This window comes from Euprymna scolopes, chromosome 4, assembly GCF_053919585.1.
Source record: "Euprymna scolopes isolate OS-2025 chromosome 4, ASM5391958v1, whole genome shotgun sequence".
NCBI lineage: Eukaryota > Metazoa > Mollusca > Cephalopoda > Sepiida > Sepiolidae > Euprymna > Euprymna scolopes.
Genome location: NC_136485.1, coordinates 92949659 through 92967515, shown reverse-complemented (window position 1 = coordinate 92967515; position 17857 = coordinate 92949659). Strand labels below are relative to the sequence as shown.

Sequence of the window (17857 nt, the reverse complement as noted above, 5' to 3'; positions counted from 1 at the left end):
AGAATCAACCACTAAAGAAACTATACACCCCTAACTCCAAAAACATGACAGATCCAAGTCACTAACAAGGACAAAAGCAGATGTTCAAAGTAAACATGCAATATCAGACAAAATGGAAATAGAACAAGAAAATCAAAAACCTACTTCCAAAAACCATAAATTAAACAAAAAACAAAATTAGTATTAACTGAAAATGAAAGTAGATTCGAACTAATTGAAACTGTTAGCCAAGAAAGACAGAGAAGACAGTAAATCAAAAAGCCCCAAAACAAAAAAAGATTTGTCACCAGGGACACAGGCTTCAACAAGAAACAGACCCTCTAGTTTAACGAGGAATGTCAAAAAGCAATTTACCAACGTAAAGTTGCTTTATGAAAGTTCAACTCCCAACTAACAAAGTACAATCTAAACTTTTTTAAGCAAAAAAAAGAAATAGCTCATAAAGTTATCAGAGAAGCAAAAAAGACATCATGGAAAGATTATATAAATAAAATAAACTCAAATACAAACCTCAAACAAGTGTGGAACATGGTAAGGAAAATTTCGAGCAAAAACTTACTCTCCCCTTTAAATCATTTTCTACAAAGCAATAAAATAACAGAGACAAAAAATATAGCAAATCTTCCTGCCGAAACTTTTCAAAACAATTCCTCCAGTAAAAATTACAGCCAGTCTTTCCGAAAGACAAAACAAGATACAGAAAAAAAGATAAACAAATTAAATTTCAACTCAAACAACAAAGAAGAATACAACTATCCTTTTACAAAAAAATGAACTCCTAAAATTCATAAACGAAGCACATAATACAGCTACTGGTGCTGATGAGATTATGAGTGTCTGAAACAACTTTCTCCCAAATCAATAACACATCTTTTAAACACACTCAACAAAATATGATTTAAGTGAAAACTACCCAATATCTGGAAATATGCTATTGTGATCCCCATCCCTAAGCCAGAGAAACAGTTCAAATCCACAGAATTTCAGACCAATTGCACTGACAAGTTGTCTTAGCAAAACATTTGAAAAAATGATAAATAAATGACTGAACTGATATCTGGAAACCAACGGCTCAATTGCCAACATACAAGATGGTTTTAGAACAAAAGAGGAACAATAAACATAATCCGATTAGAAACCTTTATTCATCAAAAAAGAATATGCAATAGGTATCTTTTAGAATTTATCCTTTTGGATTTTAGAAAAAGCTTATTATACAACATGGCAACAAGGTATAATAAAAGACCTATACAATCTTGGATTAAAGGCAGACTACCCATCCTGATAAAAGATTTTCTATCCGATAGAAGTTTATAAGAATCGGACCAACCCTATCAGACACAAAAATACAGGAAGGAGTTCAACAAGAATGCAATTTATCAGTTATGCTCTTCAATATAAAAATCAATAATATTGTAAATTATCTAAGCAATAAGATAAATGGCTCCTTATTTGTGGATGACCTTGTAATCTGCTATAGATCCAAAAATATTCATACCTTAGAACGCCAACTACAGATGTGCTTAAACAAACTAACACAATGGACCACAGAAAATGGCTTTAAATTTTCGGCAATCAAAGCTAAATGTGCCCATTTCTGTAATCATAGAAAAATGCACAATGACCCTATTCTCAACTTAAAAGGAACAAAAATCAAAATAGCCGATCAGCATAAATTTCTGGGACTCATTTTTGACAAAAAACTCTTCTCCATGCCTCACTTAAAATATTTAAAACAAAAATGTTTCAAAACCCAACAACTATTAAGGATTATAGCAAATACTGAGTGGGTATCAGACTGCTCATATCACTCCTAAAATTATATAGAACCTTGATAAGAGCTTGTTACGTGTTTGGAATGTAGGTTGTCTTTGAAATATCCATGTAAAATGATGCAAAAACCAGGGGGAACGTTTATCAATTTTATTTAACAATTTAAGAGAGATTTAAGTAGGTGAACTGCTGGATGCTTAATGATCAAAAACCATGTTGTTTATCTCTGAAATGTCATGGCCGACTCTCCAATCTTTGCCAAGGGGGACAACTCTCTTGCCAGTCCAAGGGCAATAACTCTTTTTCTAGTTAGGTGGACCTAACAGAGCTAAACTAGACTGTAGAAGCTTTATATATGGTTTAACCAGAAAAAGTTATCTTAAATTCTGGACCCCATCCATGACACAGGATTAAGACTTGCTTTGGGGACATTCAAAACCTCCTTGATAGAAAGCTGAATCCTATGAATCCCCACTAAAATTGAGACATGAAAAATTAGGCTTACAATATTATCTAAAACTGAAATCGAACCCAAAAAGTTCTACCTGTCCCAACTACACACATTTCTGTGAGGTTACGATCAGGATTCGGTTCTGGGGTTTGGGAAGGAGTGAGTCACTCGCTCGACAACAGCACGTTTCTGCCCTCTTCTTTTCCAATTGACCACACCTGGCCTCTCGGCACTAATGTCACACCGCACAATCTGAACGTCAGCAACACAAAATACTTTTCAAGAGAAGATGTGCACGACTCTTTTCTTTTTGTGACTTCCAGGGAATTTTTCACAGCTTTTATACCCTCCTATCAAAAAAAAAAAAAAAAAAGGAAGAGACAAGAAAAAAAAATAGCTTCTCCCATCATACCCTGCCTTCCCAAGATGCCCTTCGGGTATATAAATGAGCTAGCCATCCTTTCCTTCTTCTTTCCGAAAGACCGATGCAGATATGCCTGGTATGGCGTATATTACTTATTTTTTTGTTTTTTTTTTGTTTCTAACCATAACCTAGCCTTAAACGGTACCTTTTTTTCCCCTTTCACATATACCCCACAATTTCAATCCCAACACTACACATCTATTCAAAAAAAGAAAATCCAATTTAACCCTTTGATCTTTACATGGAAGAAATGATAAAACCACTTACAGACAACTCAATAGATCAATGAAATTAGCATTCATGAGAAAAATTTCACAGAACTCCCACCTTGGCTGTTAAATCAACCTAAAGTCATACTAGACCTGACAATATTTAATAAATCCAATACTCACCCCTCAGACTTTAGAGAAAAACTAAACAACATTCTAAATTTTTACCCAATTGAACACGCATTTACACGGATGGTTCCAAAGATCAAAACAAAGTGGGATGTGCCACTATTTCAGAAAAGGTCACCAAATAACTCCTCAATCTATAATGCAGAAATGACAGCCACAAACCTGACTCTAGATATTATCACCAACCAAAACTCCAAGAAATTTATAATATTTGTACTCATTATCAGTACTAGAAGCATTACAAAATCAAAAATTAAACAATCCCTTACTAATCAAACTGCTACAAAGGGTCCATTCTATCATACAACACAAAACTTTCTTCTATCACTATGGTTTCTGTGGAAATGAAAAAGCTGATATGGCGGCCAAAAATTTTCTAAAACTCCAAATAAATGACATAAAAATTCCATAGATGGACTGCAAAACTTCAATAAACAATTTTATTACAAAGAAATGGCAAGAAAACTGGAACAATTGCCAAAACAACAAACTCTTCCAAATTACACTTATACTTCAAAAAACCTACTAGATACCAGAAAATCATGTAAAGAAGAAGTTGTCTTATCACATATCCGGGTAGGACACACATATATAACTCACTCCTTCATACTAAAAAGTGAAGAACCTTCTAAATATATACCATGTCATGAACCTTATACAGTGAAACACTTTTCACTTGTTGCTATAATCTCACGCAAATTCGTCAACACTACTACAAGGCCACAAACTTAAAAGAACTCTTCAAAAAAGAAAACCCTAAAACCATTCTAAACTTCCTAAAAAGAGCAAATCTTTACCATAAGATATAAATGCCATCAAATAACAAACTATATTCAAAACATTACTCTAATATACTCAGCGAAAATCAAATCCAAAAGCATCTAAAAATTTAAATTTATATACAGGATTAACTAACCTAAAGGGTCCTGGATATGACCTTAAACTATATCCAGTGGTGAGGCCCCAGCTTGCGGGCTCTGGGGAGTGTGGAGCCACCCTTTAATTACCATTGCTCCCAGGTCCACTTTGACCCAGAGTGGTAGTACCTGTTAGGGTCCCAACTATGGGTTAAATAGAAACTGACTTGAAAACAACAAATATATTCTATTAAAAAATTTTTCTTTAAAATCTTTGGATTCGGCATTAAATAACCCGAAAAGGGTTGATATGCCGTAAAACAAAAACCAACCAACAACAAACTAACCTAAAGAAGGTGGATATACTGGTTAAACAAATAAAAAAACATTTTTTTCTACAAAACAAATCAAACACATATAGACATAAAAAACTTGTAGAATAAAAACCTTTTTCCCAAATCCGCATTAAATAACCCAAAAATAGTTGATATGCTGTAAAACAAAAATAACCAACCAACTAACCATTTTCGCAAAGCTGTTAAAATGTTGCATAAAGGAGAAATCTTGTTAGTCTACCATGTATTTAAAAATACTGGAGAATACTCTTCTGCATTTCAGACAGACCAATTAGTCTTTTGTGTGTCATGAGCATGTTGCTTGAATCCTTGAAAAAGCTATCAACCGCTTCAGCAGAAACAATCTACTCAGTGATAAGCAATATAGTTTCAATCCTGTGAAATCTACAGCTGATGTACTGATTGTAATTTCACACAGAATCAGTGGATCTATTGATGAATGAAACGGCTCTTTAGATATCGAAGGCATTTCATATAGTTTGGCATAAATATCTACTTCACAGATTTCCAGCTATGAAATATCTTAAAATGTCTTAACCATGGAATCCTTTGTTTTTGATGGCCTTGCAATATTTTGGAGTCATAATGGGGTATGGTCCCTCACAGTTGGGAGATTCTATTTATAAACGCTGCTGCTAGGAACTGACAAATCAAATTAATTCACGTTTTGCTATCAACCAATCAGAAAGCAGAATTGCTCCATAAAAATTAAACCTTTTTTAGCAATGTTGGATATTTTCTTTTTTTACGTGTCAACACGAGAAGGATTTTTTGCTGTTTGGCTGCAAAATTATAAAGTCCGGAACTGAGAATTCGTCATCTCCAGGACTTTTATAGAATAAATATCCATTGGAAACTCTTCTGAAACTAAACTTGGCTTCCAACTCAAGAGTTCATACAAGTAGCTGTCGCTGGGCAGACACATTCTAATTATATATTCGTCGACATATATGCAGACAACACTACCATCTATGGTAACACTTTAAACACTAGAAATGATCAAGATCTCTATGAATCTCTCTCCTCTGACCTTAACCAAATTTCTATCTATTCACCATTAACATTTTGATCACCACTTTGCCTGAATTGAAATGAATGGCTCTCATCTAAAATGAAGAACTGTTGCCATATCTGGAGAGAAGCTGCTTGGAGCACCTTTTCCTGCCTTGACATAATTCAAAACCTAGCAGGTGGTGTCCTTTTCTCCTCCCTGTAACCTCTTTCTCACAAAAGACATTTCAAGTTTATTTTACTCTCTCATTATTTTCATGGCAAGTGATGCAGTAAGCTTCAATCTATGATGCCCCCAAACCTGCAAGACTTTTGCAGCAAGCACTCGTCCAACTATTTACCTCACTTTCTATATGGGCCTAAAAAACTTCTTTTCTAGAACTGCTTACCTGCAGAACTCTACCATGTGCCTGCTTTCCAGCTGACTACAACATGGTCATCTTCAAGTTCACTGGAAACAAGTTCTTGTTGAGCTGCTCTCTTTAATAATTACATTATAACCAACTTACTACCAATCACTATGCTGTTGTCTCACTGACCACCTGTCACTCATTAATTTTATCCTCAAGTAGCCTTTAAGTCTTGATAAGTGGTAATGCTCTTGTAAAAAAGTTTTTTTTAAATATCATTTATTATTATATTCATTAAAAATAAAAATACTTTCACCATTTTCAATATTTTAAGGAATTTTCAATTTTCACAACTGCTTTCTATGATAAAAATAAGTCTTCATTTTGAAGAATTATTTTTATCATTGGAATGAAATGTTGAATTTTGGTTTCCATGTTTTCTTAAAAAAAAAATTGTTCAAATTGCCAATTGCTAAAAAAATTGCCATTCAAATTTCCATTTTCAGTGCAATTCACTACCAGATGTGTTTACAGATGTGAAAGTCTATATTCCAAAGAATTTTGAAGACTATGAAAAGTTGGCCCGATTTGTCATAGCATATCCTTTTTTCTTTGCATTTCTCTTTCTATAATCTTACATAAAATGTTTTATTGTATGTATAACTTTACTTTTACATTTTTTTAAAAAGTGTTTTCACTTTATTATTTATTATTCATGGGATTATAACAAATATTTGCGCTAAGTTAATAATAATGTAATCTTGTCAAGTTGTTGCTGAAGACTAATGTTGATCTTTGACAGAAATTGAATACAAATTGATTAAAAAGGTCCATATAACTCCAGTCTTTTTTTTTTTTTTTTTTTACTTTAGGTTCAATTATAAACAAATCTCTTGGTTTATAAACAAAGCAAATAGTATATTTTATGTTTTTTTTTTTTAATCTCATCCACAATAGTTTAATAAAATTTAAAAAAATACATGTTTTTCATTTCCCAAATTATTTACATTAAATGATGTGCAATGATGATATTACACAATTTGAAGACAGATATTTGCTATGTCATATAAATTTATTGAGACATGAATCTAAGTCAGATTTTCTTCAGCTGATCATTAATTTTATAAATTATTCATGTTGATCCCAATAGTTTTATATTATTTGTATATGTTATAAAATTAAGTTACTGCTTTACACTAAATCTAACTTTTTCCCATTAATTAAAAGAAATCATATTTTTCTGTTTTAAAACAAAAATGTTTACTCTTTTCATTAATAATAAAAGAATATATATATATAAATGAGTTAAAAAACTATTTTCTTTATAAAGCAAGCCTATCAAGATAGTAGGAGCTGTACTCAGTTAAGAGGAGCAATTCACTAATTAAATTAAAAATATGAGGAATAAAAGGAAGTACAATCTCAGATTTCTATTGAGGATTGCCTTACCAAAACTTCATTACTTTAAAGTTTATTTTCGAATCCACCTCTATTAGACTATTGTCATCACACCTGACTTACTTTTCTAAGAACTTTGGTTGGACTATCTTTTCTTGTTTTGAATTTTTCTATCCTTTTTTACTTCATTTTTTTCTTTTTTTTTCTTTCTCTCTTTTCTATTTTATATGTTTCTCTTTTTTACTTCCTCTTTTCTTTTTTATTCCCCGTTGTTCTACCCTCTCCTTTATTAACACTCTTTGTTCCTCATCAATTCATCCCATATTTTTTGTTTCGACTTTTTTAGTTCTAATCTAAATGTTCGCAAGCTGGTTTTAATGCCAGTTTTTCTCCTTGTCTGATGAGAAGCATTTAGTTTCAAAATGCCATGGCCTAAAGAGTTTCTTTTACTTTTTCCTCTCATTTTCATCCCTATTGACCTGATTATTAAACATAGTTCTATGTAACTTTTATTCCTCATCTTTTTAATTTAATTTATATATATGTATATATATAGAGAGATAGAGATAATGGTCTTGTATCAGAAGTTTAACTTGATCACATGATTAATTTAAAGATAAAATACTTTTTTTAATATTGTTTTAATAAAAGATAAAAGTACATCATTTGAATCAGAAGTTTATGAAGCGTTTGCACTCATGATTGATATGCTACAAAAAATGAATGTAATTTCTCAATAGATGTGATCATATTAAAACGTAATAGTGAAAAATATTAAAGTACAACTATCAAAATCACATGAGATATTGAAAATGATCTAAACTTCAAAAATAATTGTGTAAAAATAATGTAATAAATAATTGAAAGGTTGGAGCAGAACTGTGAGTGTAATGTTAAGATGAAATGGACAAAACATTAAAAAAAAACTCAATAAATATACCTACCTTCCAACCAAAAAATGTTGCACTAAGTATAAATGCAGAATCTTTTATTTGATTTATTTTCTTCCTTAACTCTTCAAACTTTTAATGGTGAAATTGTATCAGAGTTTCAAAAGTCACTGGCCACTCACATTGTCATCATAAAAGGAATTAATGTAAGTAATTGTTTTATTTTGTTATTCAAACACTTTATTGTATATATCAAATTAACAAAAAAACAAAACAAAAACATTTTTACAATAATAAAACTTGAATATTTAGAATAGTTCTAATAATTTTATTTGGATTAAATATCAACAACTTTGAAGGAAATGTAAGATTCTTCCCTGAAAGTTCAAAATGAGCCATTCTAATTAGATGTCAGCAAAAAAAAAATAAATTTGCTGGTTGAAAAGGATTTTAAATTTAAAACATATTTTATAAAATATTGAATAATGTATTTATTGAATAAAGAGATAAGATGTTCCATGAAGTTGTGGATCTATGAGGCCATGGTCAAAACAATTCTTCTCTACGGATGTAAGACCTGACCACTGCGAAGAGAGGATCTTCATAAACTTGAAGTCTTCGATTACTACTACCTCCACCGTATCCTGCGCGTTCGCCTCTCCAACTGGATCCCTAACTTTACCATACATGCTAGATGTAACATCCTTGGCCTGGAGTAAACTCTGCTGAAAAGGAATCTTCATAGGTTCGGTCATGTGCTGTACCAGCCAAGCGATGAGTTCGTCCATCAATTGGTGGCACCCAATGCACCCACTAGTTGGAAGAAGCACCAAGGTAGTCACCTTAAGACTTGACTTGCAATTTGTTAATTTTGTTATTTTAAATTAGACATAATTAGAACGTTTAGAATGTAAAACAGTTTCTGTTGCCTTTATATAGAAATGAAAGTTTTTAGTTAACTAGTTGTTGATTTTTGCAACTGTAAAGCTTATTTTTATTTTCATTTCCAAAACGTTTTGAATTAAATAATTTTTTTTTCAATAATTGGTAAGCAATGGTGATCTTTTTTCTTAAATTGTTCTAATTTTAAAACGTTTATACAATAGTACTTGTAAAAAAAACATTTTTTTCCTGGTCTGAATGTCTTAAGATGAAACAAAACTGCACATAATTTCAATCATTCCTCCAATTCCCCAAAATTGGTATCTTATTTTTAGAACTCCAATAGAAGTAGATGTCTTAAAAAATACACTTTGTTACCCTTGTATAACATTTCGCTTATGAATACATATTTTGCTTTACTTTTTTCATTGTAAAAATTGTATTTTTTAATGGAAACAATCTAATATTTAGAACAATACTCATTCAGAACATTGTGCAGTTCTTCACTTATTCTTGCACCTGTGTGTGCACCAGGGAATGGAACAACTCTAAGCATAGCCTAAAGTCATTTGAAAACTAATGACCTGTCAAACTCAGAAAGGAGGCTTTATGAGAGGAATTTTTAATGTTTATGTATCATTTGCTATTTTGAGCAAAAGAATATTTTACCTGCCCTAGGACGGCTATTACACATGTATGAAATAATATTATCTTTTTGGGATGGGTAATTTACAACACATATTTAAAATATGTTCACCTACCTTTGGACGGGTAATTTATATACATATATAAAACAATTTAACATACTCTCGACAGGTAATGTACAACATATATGAAATAATTTCTCTTTCCACCAAGGCTACCATAATTTTAAGAAAATTGAAATCACTTTTAGAAGATGGATCATTAGGATTTTCAAATTAATACATAAATACATTGTGTTGGTTAATGAGTTTGCAACCCTTGCTTCATCATAAATTTCAACATTACTGCGTTTCTTTCCTTCCTCACTATCGCCACTATTATTGTAAGAAAAATGATGTCATTTTTGGAAGATGTCTCAGCAGGATTTTAAAATTAATGCATAAATACATTGACACAGTTAAGTGATTAGACAACCTTTGCTTCATTATCAAATTCCACATTACTCTGTTTCATTTTTTCCCCACTACCGACAACAAAATTTTTTGGGAAAAAAACATCATTTTTGGAAGATTACTCAGCAGGCTTTACAAACAAATAAACAAATATGTTGAAAAGCTGTGTGATTAAGCAACTCTTGCTTCACTACAAAATTCAACATTACTGTGTTCTTTTCCTCCCTACTACTGACACCATCATTTTAAGTGAAATGATATCATTTCTTTACTATAACTCAGCAGATTTTCCAAATAATTACATAAATGCATTGATGCGAATGATCATTAGACAACTTTTATTTACTACAATTTTCAATATAAATATAGTTTTCCCCCCCTTACTACTACACCATCCAACAACACATTAGTAAGAGAAACGATGTCATTTCTGGAATATGATTCCATAGTTATTCCATATTTTTTGAATATGACATTGTGGGAGATTGAACCACCCCAAAATGGATATTACTCTCTCCAGCCCCACCCCAAAAGTGAAGGTTTGTTAGTTCATAGAGAACCCAAAAAAGCGTTAAAAAGCAACATAATCATATATCTTTCTACTCACCACTACAACTGTGACGTCATTCCCAAAAGTTAACATTGAAAATTCAGAAAAATATTGTTGATCACCTACAGAAACTGATAAATTGTCTGGTCTTATTATTTCATTACAAACACACGAATCAATCAACTCAAATTTTATTATTTTTCATAATTCTTGTATATGTTACTAATTTTGACAATCATTTTTCATAATTCTTGTATATGTTACTAATTTTGACAATCATTTTTCATAATTGTAACCCACATTATCGCCTGCTGCCCTTACAAAAATAACTTTGATATATTTGATGATTTCATTGTAAAAACACCAATAAATTAACTCACATTTCACCATTTTTCATAATTCTTGGATATGTTACTAATTTTGACAATCATTTTTCATAATTGTAACCCACATTATCGCCTGCTGCCCTTACAAAAATAACTTTGATATATTTGATGATTTCATTGTAAAAACACCAATAAATTAACTCACATTTCACCATTTTTCATAATTCTTGGATATGTTACTAATTTTGACAATCATTTTTCATAATTGTAACCCACATTATCGCCTGCTGCCCTTACAAAAATAACTTTGATATATTTGATGATTTCATTGTAAAAACACCAATAAATTAACTCACATTTCACCATTTTTCATAATTCTTGGATATGTTACTAATTTCGATAATCATTTTTCATAATTTTAATCCACATTATCGCCCTTCCCCTTTATGAAAATAATAACTTTGATATATTCTCTAGATTGTTTATTTTATTACAAATACATTAATCGATTTATTCACATTTGATAATTCTTGGATATGTTACTAATTTCGACAGTCATTTTTTTTATAATTTTAACCTACATTATCGCACCCCCTTATGAAAATAATAACTTTGATATATTATCTAGGTTTATTATTTCATTAAACACACAAATCAATTAACTCACATTTCATAATTTTTCACAATTACATTTCATAATTTTTCACAATTCTTGATTGTTACTAATCCTGACAATCATTTTTCATAATTTAAACCCACATTATCGCCACCACCCCCTTACGAAAATAATAATTGATATATTGTCCGGTTTTATTCTTTAATTACTAATACACCAATCTATTAACTCACATCACATCATTTTTTATAATTTTTGGATATGTTACTAATTTTGACAATCATTTTTCATAATTTTAACCCTCTCCTTTACGAAAATAATGACTTTGATATATTGTCTAGGTTGTTTATTTCATTACAAACACACCAATCGATTTATTCACATTTCATCATTTTTCATAATTCCTGGATATGTTACTAATTTTGACATTAATTTTTCATAATTTTAACCCCTATTATCTTAAAATGTATTTTATTTTCTATTCTTTTTTAGAAGGTGTTAATGCCTGGTAGAAAACTATTATGCTTACTTGGCCTTTTGGCTAAGATCAAAGTGTAGTATCTGTTCTGACGCGAAATCATCTACTGCCCCCCCCCTCTCCATAAACAGAAAAAGTGGTGGTAATGCTTGGGAGAATGAACAGGCACTAATTCACCACACCCCAACCTCACCTAAAAAAAGAAGGTTTGGTAATCCCTCGCAGCCTCCAGAGTACTTTTTAAAGCCACATAATTGTGCTTCCCCACCCCTATCATTAACACATGACGTCACTTCCGGAAAATGACTCAGCAGTTTTTCTAAATACATGATTTCATTATAAATTGTTTGTATTTTTTAAATATGCGTACTACACTGTAGAAGCACCTTATTTAAAATTCATGCTAAGCACCTGATTTAAAATTCATGCTACTCAAAAAATAAATGTTTCAAAGTGCAGTTAGTGATTAGGCATCACTTGCTTTACAATAAACTAATCAAGAAATTGGATTGAGAAACAGATCCTAATGTTAACTAATACTAAACAAAAATAGAGATAATACATGTCAGTTTCTTATTTAATAAATCGTTAGGTGAAAGTACAGAATAGTCTAAATAATACCTTCCCCTCTCCATATTAAGAATGGCTTTATAAATAATAACATTATTTCAGCACTGTCTGTAATCCATGAGCCCCCCCCCCTCCGTCTTAAAATAATGTTTGAAATTAAGATATATAGGTTTGTTTTCATATTTACAAATTTCAAACTGCGAGTAAAATGTACGTATGATTTCGTTTTTTTTTTTTTAATACAAAAACATAAAAAAATGAGCTCGTGTCATCAGTTAGAATTGAAATTAAAATGAACCGAGTGTTCCAGCCTGAGAAAAAAAACAAATGTACCCGCATGCGCACAAAACAACAAAATGTTAGCTAATGCTTAATAAACATTTTACATGTAAATTTGCCGTTGCCTGTATGCGATATACATGCATGTAAGCAAAAATATTCGCTATAAACTACCCTTGGTGCATGAATATTATTTCCTGAGAATTTCAATGCTATGTGACCAATAGTTTAATTGTTTACCTGTTAGGTATTTACATGCACAGATACGTCTACTGTTTTATTTATATAGATTATTTTTTAGTGAAGTATATTTTTGATGAAATACAGTAATTTGGACAAAAGTTTTGCAATAAGCCTTTTAAATCCAATGAAGATGTTATGGTTTTACTGAAAATGTACAACTAGAAATTATGTGCGATCAATGTATGACTAATTACCACTGCTACTGATTAAAACAACTTTGACACAGGTGATCGCCTGGGTTCATCAGTGTAAAATATCATAAAACAATCTTGTAATAATAAAACGAATTTACTCAGAAGTTTTGAGAGGTTGTTTTTGGTAAATATATTTTTAAGTCTATACCTAAAAAGATATTTACTAAAAAAATTCCTGATATTTGAGATATTCCCTCTTACACGGGCGATCTACTGAGCATGTTCATGCAAAAAATGTTATTAAAATAAACAATAAAACAGTTGTGATTATTTTTGCAAAATTCTTAAAGACTGAGATTTTTTTCAATTCAGTGTCCCACTTTTAAAAAATTTTTAATCAGCCTTTTAGGATTTAAATAGACGTACATAATATAGAGTTTAAATTTAAATCATGCATAATTAGTAAAATCAAGGCACAACTAATCTAAAAAAAAACTTATTTATTGTTTTACAAAAATTTTTAACAAAAAAAAAACGAGAAAAATGTGGCACAAAGAATTAAAAAAATAATTGTTTCAGTTTTTAAGGAGTTCATCATGTAAATAAATACTTATGTATTTACTATCTGCCTTAAGAGAGATTAATTAAAAAAAAAAATTTATTTTTTGTAAATACTTCTTATATGAATCTAAAATATATTTGCCAAAAAAATAACCTCTCGATTGAAACTTATGAGTAAATTCATTTTATTATTGATTATTTTAATAATATTTACAACAGATATTTTGTGCTGACAAACCCAGTAGTTCATTTGTGTCGAAGTTGCTTTAATAACAAATCAATAGCAGGAACAAATAATTGTACATTATTTAGTCGTACATGTTTAGTAAAGCACCTTACATACAACCAAAATCTGGCATGACTAAATATCTGATTCGGCTCCTGCTGATTCAAGCAACTTTACACATTGTTTCTATATGACAAACAGCAGGAGCAGTCAGTCGTACACTGATCAGGCATAATTTTGGTTGTACATTTTTAGTAAAATCCTCAGATGTTACAAAATGTGGTGGAATATCAACAGCAATGATTTCTCTTATCAGATAATGAATCTCTTGTGACCTGTGGTCATTAATATCCCAAATTTTCTTCTTAGCCAATATTGATTCTATAATAGTTTGGTGTTTTGTTGGAGGCTCATAGTTGCTACAACTTGTTCCTGGAATGTACATACATATATAATAATATTCATTGTGTTTCCTTTTCTTATCTTCAACTTTTGCTTCTTCTAGATGAACATTTCTAAGATAGGTTTAATATATTAGTTGCTGTAAAAGTTTTTGCTGATTTGCCATCCCTTGATATTATGGTTTGATATAACTTTCAGACATCTGTATTATTATTCTGGGGGATCGACATCAAAATACTTCTAGCAGAAACTGGTTGCCATAATGGTTGAAGATTGTTAATATTAATTTTTTATGTACTAGCAGTTCCGCCTGACTTTGCTCGGGCCCTATGTACTGTTCATAAGATTATGTGCATATGTATATATTAAAAAGTGTGAATATGTACAGTAATGCCTTTCTAACTACTTCCTTAACTACCATAGAGAAAAGTTGGTAGAGACCGCAGACGTCAATTTTTTTTTAAACTTTGACCCCAATTTTGACTACTTAACATTTATTGTTTTGGGCTCAAATTAAAATGTTTGACCCATGTCCAAGTAACCTACATCTAAAATTTCAAGTGCTTAGACCCAAAACTGGCAGAGGAGTTTAGTAGAGTTTACAAAGGTCAACTCTGTAAACTTTGACCTCTTGGCAGCCAAATTTTCGCCCAGAAACTGATTAAAAAGCTTGCTGCATGTCTAAATACCCTTTATATAAAGTTTCAAATGTTTAGACCCAAAATTGGCTTAATGGTTTGCTAGAGATCGCAAAGGTAAAATCTTTTGAACTTTAACCCCTTGGAAGCCAAATTTTCAGAAAAAAAAAACAATTAAAAAGCTTGCCTTATGTCTGAATACATTTTATGTAAAATTTCAAATGTTTAGATCCAAAATTGGCTGAGTAATTTGGTAGAGATCGCGGTATGTCAATTTTAAAATAATTTTGACTCCTTAATATTTATTGTTTTGGGCTCAAATTAAATTATAAAGTTAGATCCATGTCCAAGTAATCTACATCTAAAATTTCAAGTGTTTAGGCCCAAAATTGGCAGAGGGGTTTGGTAGAGTCTCAAAGGTCAAATCATTGGACTTTGACCCCTTGACAGCCAAATTTTTGGCCAAAAGCCGATTAAAAAGATTTTCCCAAATCTCAGTACCCCTTATGTCAAATTTCAAGTCTGTAGACCAAAAATTGACAGAGTTATTTGGTAGGGAAGTGTACACACAGACATTTTCACTTTTATAGATATAGATTGAAATTACTTATGTCTGATATCTTATTAGTAATTTATCTCAATAAAATATGTAGTATTTAAACCAGAAAAATAAATATGTGATGGTAGCAAGAGTCCAAAATGAGGAACAAGAATATAATTGATAAAGAATACATTATTTTCGGTTCACATGTGGTTGCAATTTGTTGTACAATTCCTCAATCAAAAAACTGAAAGATGGAATAATAATAATAGGTACTGGTGACAGCCTTATAAATTAAAACTCTTGCACATTTCCGCCATTGAACTAATTAAAAAAACACTGAAAATAGCATCAAATTAAACAAACAATGATCTTTATTTTCATATAAAAATTTCAACAAATCTACAAAAGAAAATGTGTAATTCGTTTTCAACATTTTTGTATCATTTAATTTAATGAAACAACCATTGATAAAAATCATGGCAAACATGATATTAAATTAAAGTTAATTCAATTTCCTATCAGATGATGCTAACAAAAATGTACTTGGCTTTATTTGCCTAAATGCACAAGGCAAAAGGAAATGCTCATACCTACAATGTTTGGAACAAAATCAATGTTCTGAAAATAAACAAACATTTTTAATTTTCTTTCCCGAGTAATTTTTGTTTTTAACTTGAAAAATATATTTTTAAAAAAGGTAGTTTAAATCATAATCCTATTTAAATAAATTAATTTAGATAAAAAAAAAAGATGCAGTGCTTATGTTGTGAAGATACCGTGCTATTTTTTTAATAATATTTTCAGGTTAAATTCACATTTTACTGTATCTTTTATTTATCAAATGTTTGGGTGAAAGTACAGAACAATTACAAAACATCCTCCCCTCCACATGTTGAGAGTGGGTTTCTAAATAACATTATTTCAGCATGGTATCTTCTTTACATAAATACAAAAGAGAAAAACAATTTATGCGATTACAGAAAAATATAAAGTGAAAAAAAATCACCAGATTACATAAATCAAATCACTTATTTATCATAAAATAAAAACAAATGTTAATAATTTAATAAAAAATCAATAATTCCTTGTAATATTTACAATCGATGGCCAAGAAAAAACATGGCTGATGACAATTATTATGTAAGAATAATAATGGAATGCAAGTGAAACAAAATAAATGAGTTTTATGTAAATAAAAAATAAACAAAAACCATTCTTTGTTCAAATTAAAACTGTGATTGTTTACAAGGGATTTACTGGCACTTTTGTATATTAGGTCACTTGGGGATAACTCCATTTAACTAAGAGATTCGGTCATTTTTTTTTATTAATTTTTTTGTATGAAATGAAAAAAGGAATAAAAAAAAAATGTCCAACTACTTTATTTAATGTAACAAAGTTTTATAACATTGCTAACAAAAGAAGAATTTTAAATTTTATTAAAAACAAAACATTTGAGAAATTGTAAACCAAACAACATAGCCACATTAACGTAAGATCATAACATTATTACATAGAAAAAAGATAATGTCTTCTATCAGCAAAACTATAAATTTGCAGTGGATTTAAATGTCACGTTCATTCTTAAGGGAGCGAAAAACCTATAAAGAACCAAATTACAGTTCTCTGTGTTGTTGTTAAAGGTAACATTTACCAAAATTTTATTTGCACAAAGTTGCATTTTATTTAAAAAAAAAAAAAAAAGTAGTAAAAAAAAAAAAATGTGTCCCAAATTCTCTTATGAAAAAATAAACGAATCTGTTATTAAAAAATTTCAGTTTCTGTAAATCGTTCTGCTTCACATAAATGCCATGAAAAAGTCCTGATTAATGTTTACCAATTAAAAAAATATTCTGTTATTCTGATAAACAACCAAGTTCATTTGCTCATTTTAAAACTGGTAAACATTAATCAGAAGGGACTTTTTTGGGCATTCAACGTAAAGCAGAATGGTCTGCACAAACCAGAAATAAATGATTTGCAAACAATCATAGCGTTAACTTGAACAAAGCCAATACAAAAATAAGATAAACAAAAAAAAAAACAGTAGTATTTATGCGGAACTTTTTGGAAATCAATTTCTTAACATGTGGAGGAGAGGATGTTTTTCTAATTAGTCTGTACTTTCACCTAACAATTTAATAAACAATGCAAAACAAGTGATCTGTGTCACAAGCGTTGAAGGACAACTAAAGTTTTTTCTCTGTATGTGTTTGACTGTGGAAGAGGTTGAGGGAACCACCTCAAATGGATAAATGTGATCAGTGCTAAGTGAAGAATTTAACAGAATTGCAAAGAAATACTTATTGTTTATACAATTAGTATTTTTTTTTTCAGTTCTGTTAAATTTTTCATTTATTGTTGATAACATGTAGCTCTATCTTTTATTGATGTTGAACATGT

General features: G+C 30.3%; 1 protein-coding gene across 1 annotated transcript in view; it reads left to right on the top strand.

Moving 5' to 3' along the window:
* LOC145268858 (DNA ligase 3-like) overlaps positions 1-17857 on the top strand; it is a 362228-nt gene that overhangs the window by 330750 nt on the left and 13621 nt on the right. Inside the window, 2 exon segments of the mRNA XM_080124552.1 lie at positions 6127-6218; positions 8042-8114. Coding sequence (XP_079980678.1) covers positions 6127-6218; positions 8042-8114 — 165 coding nt within the window.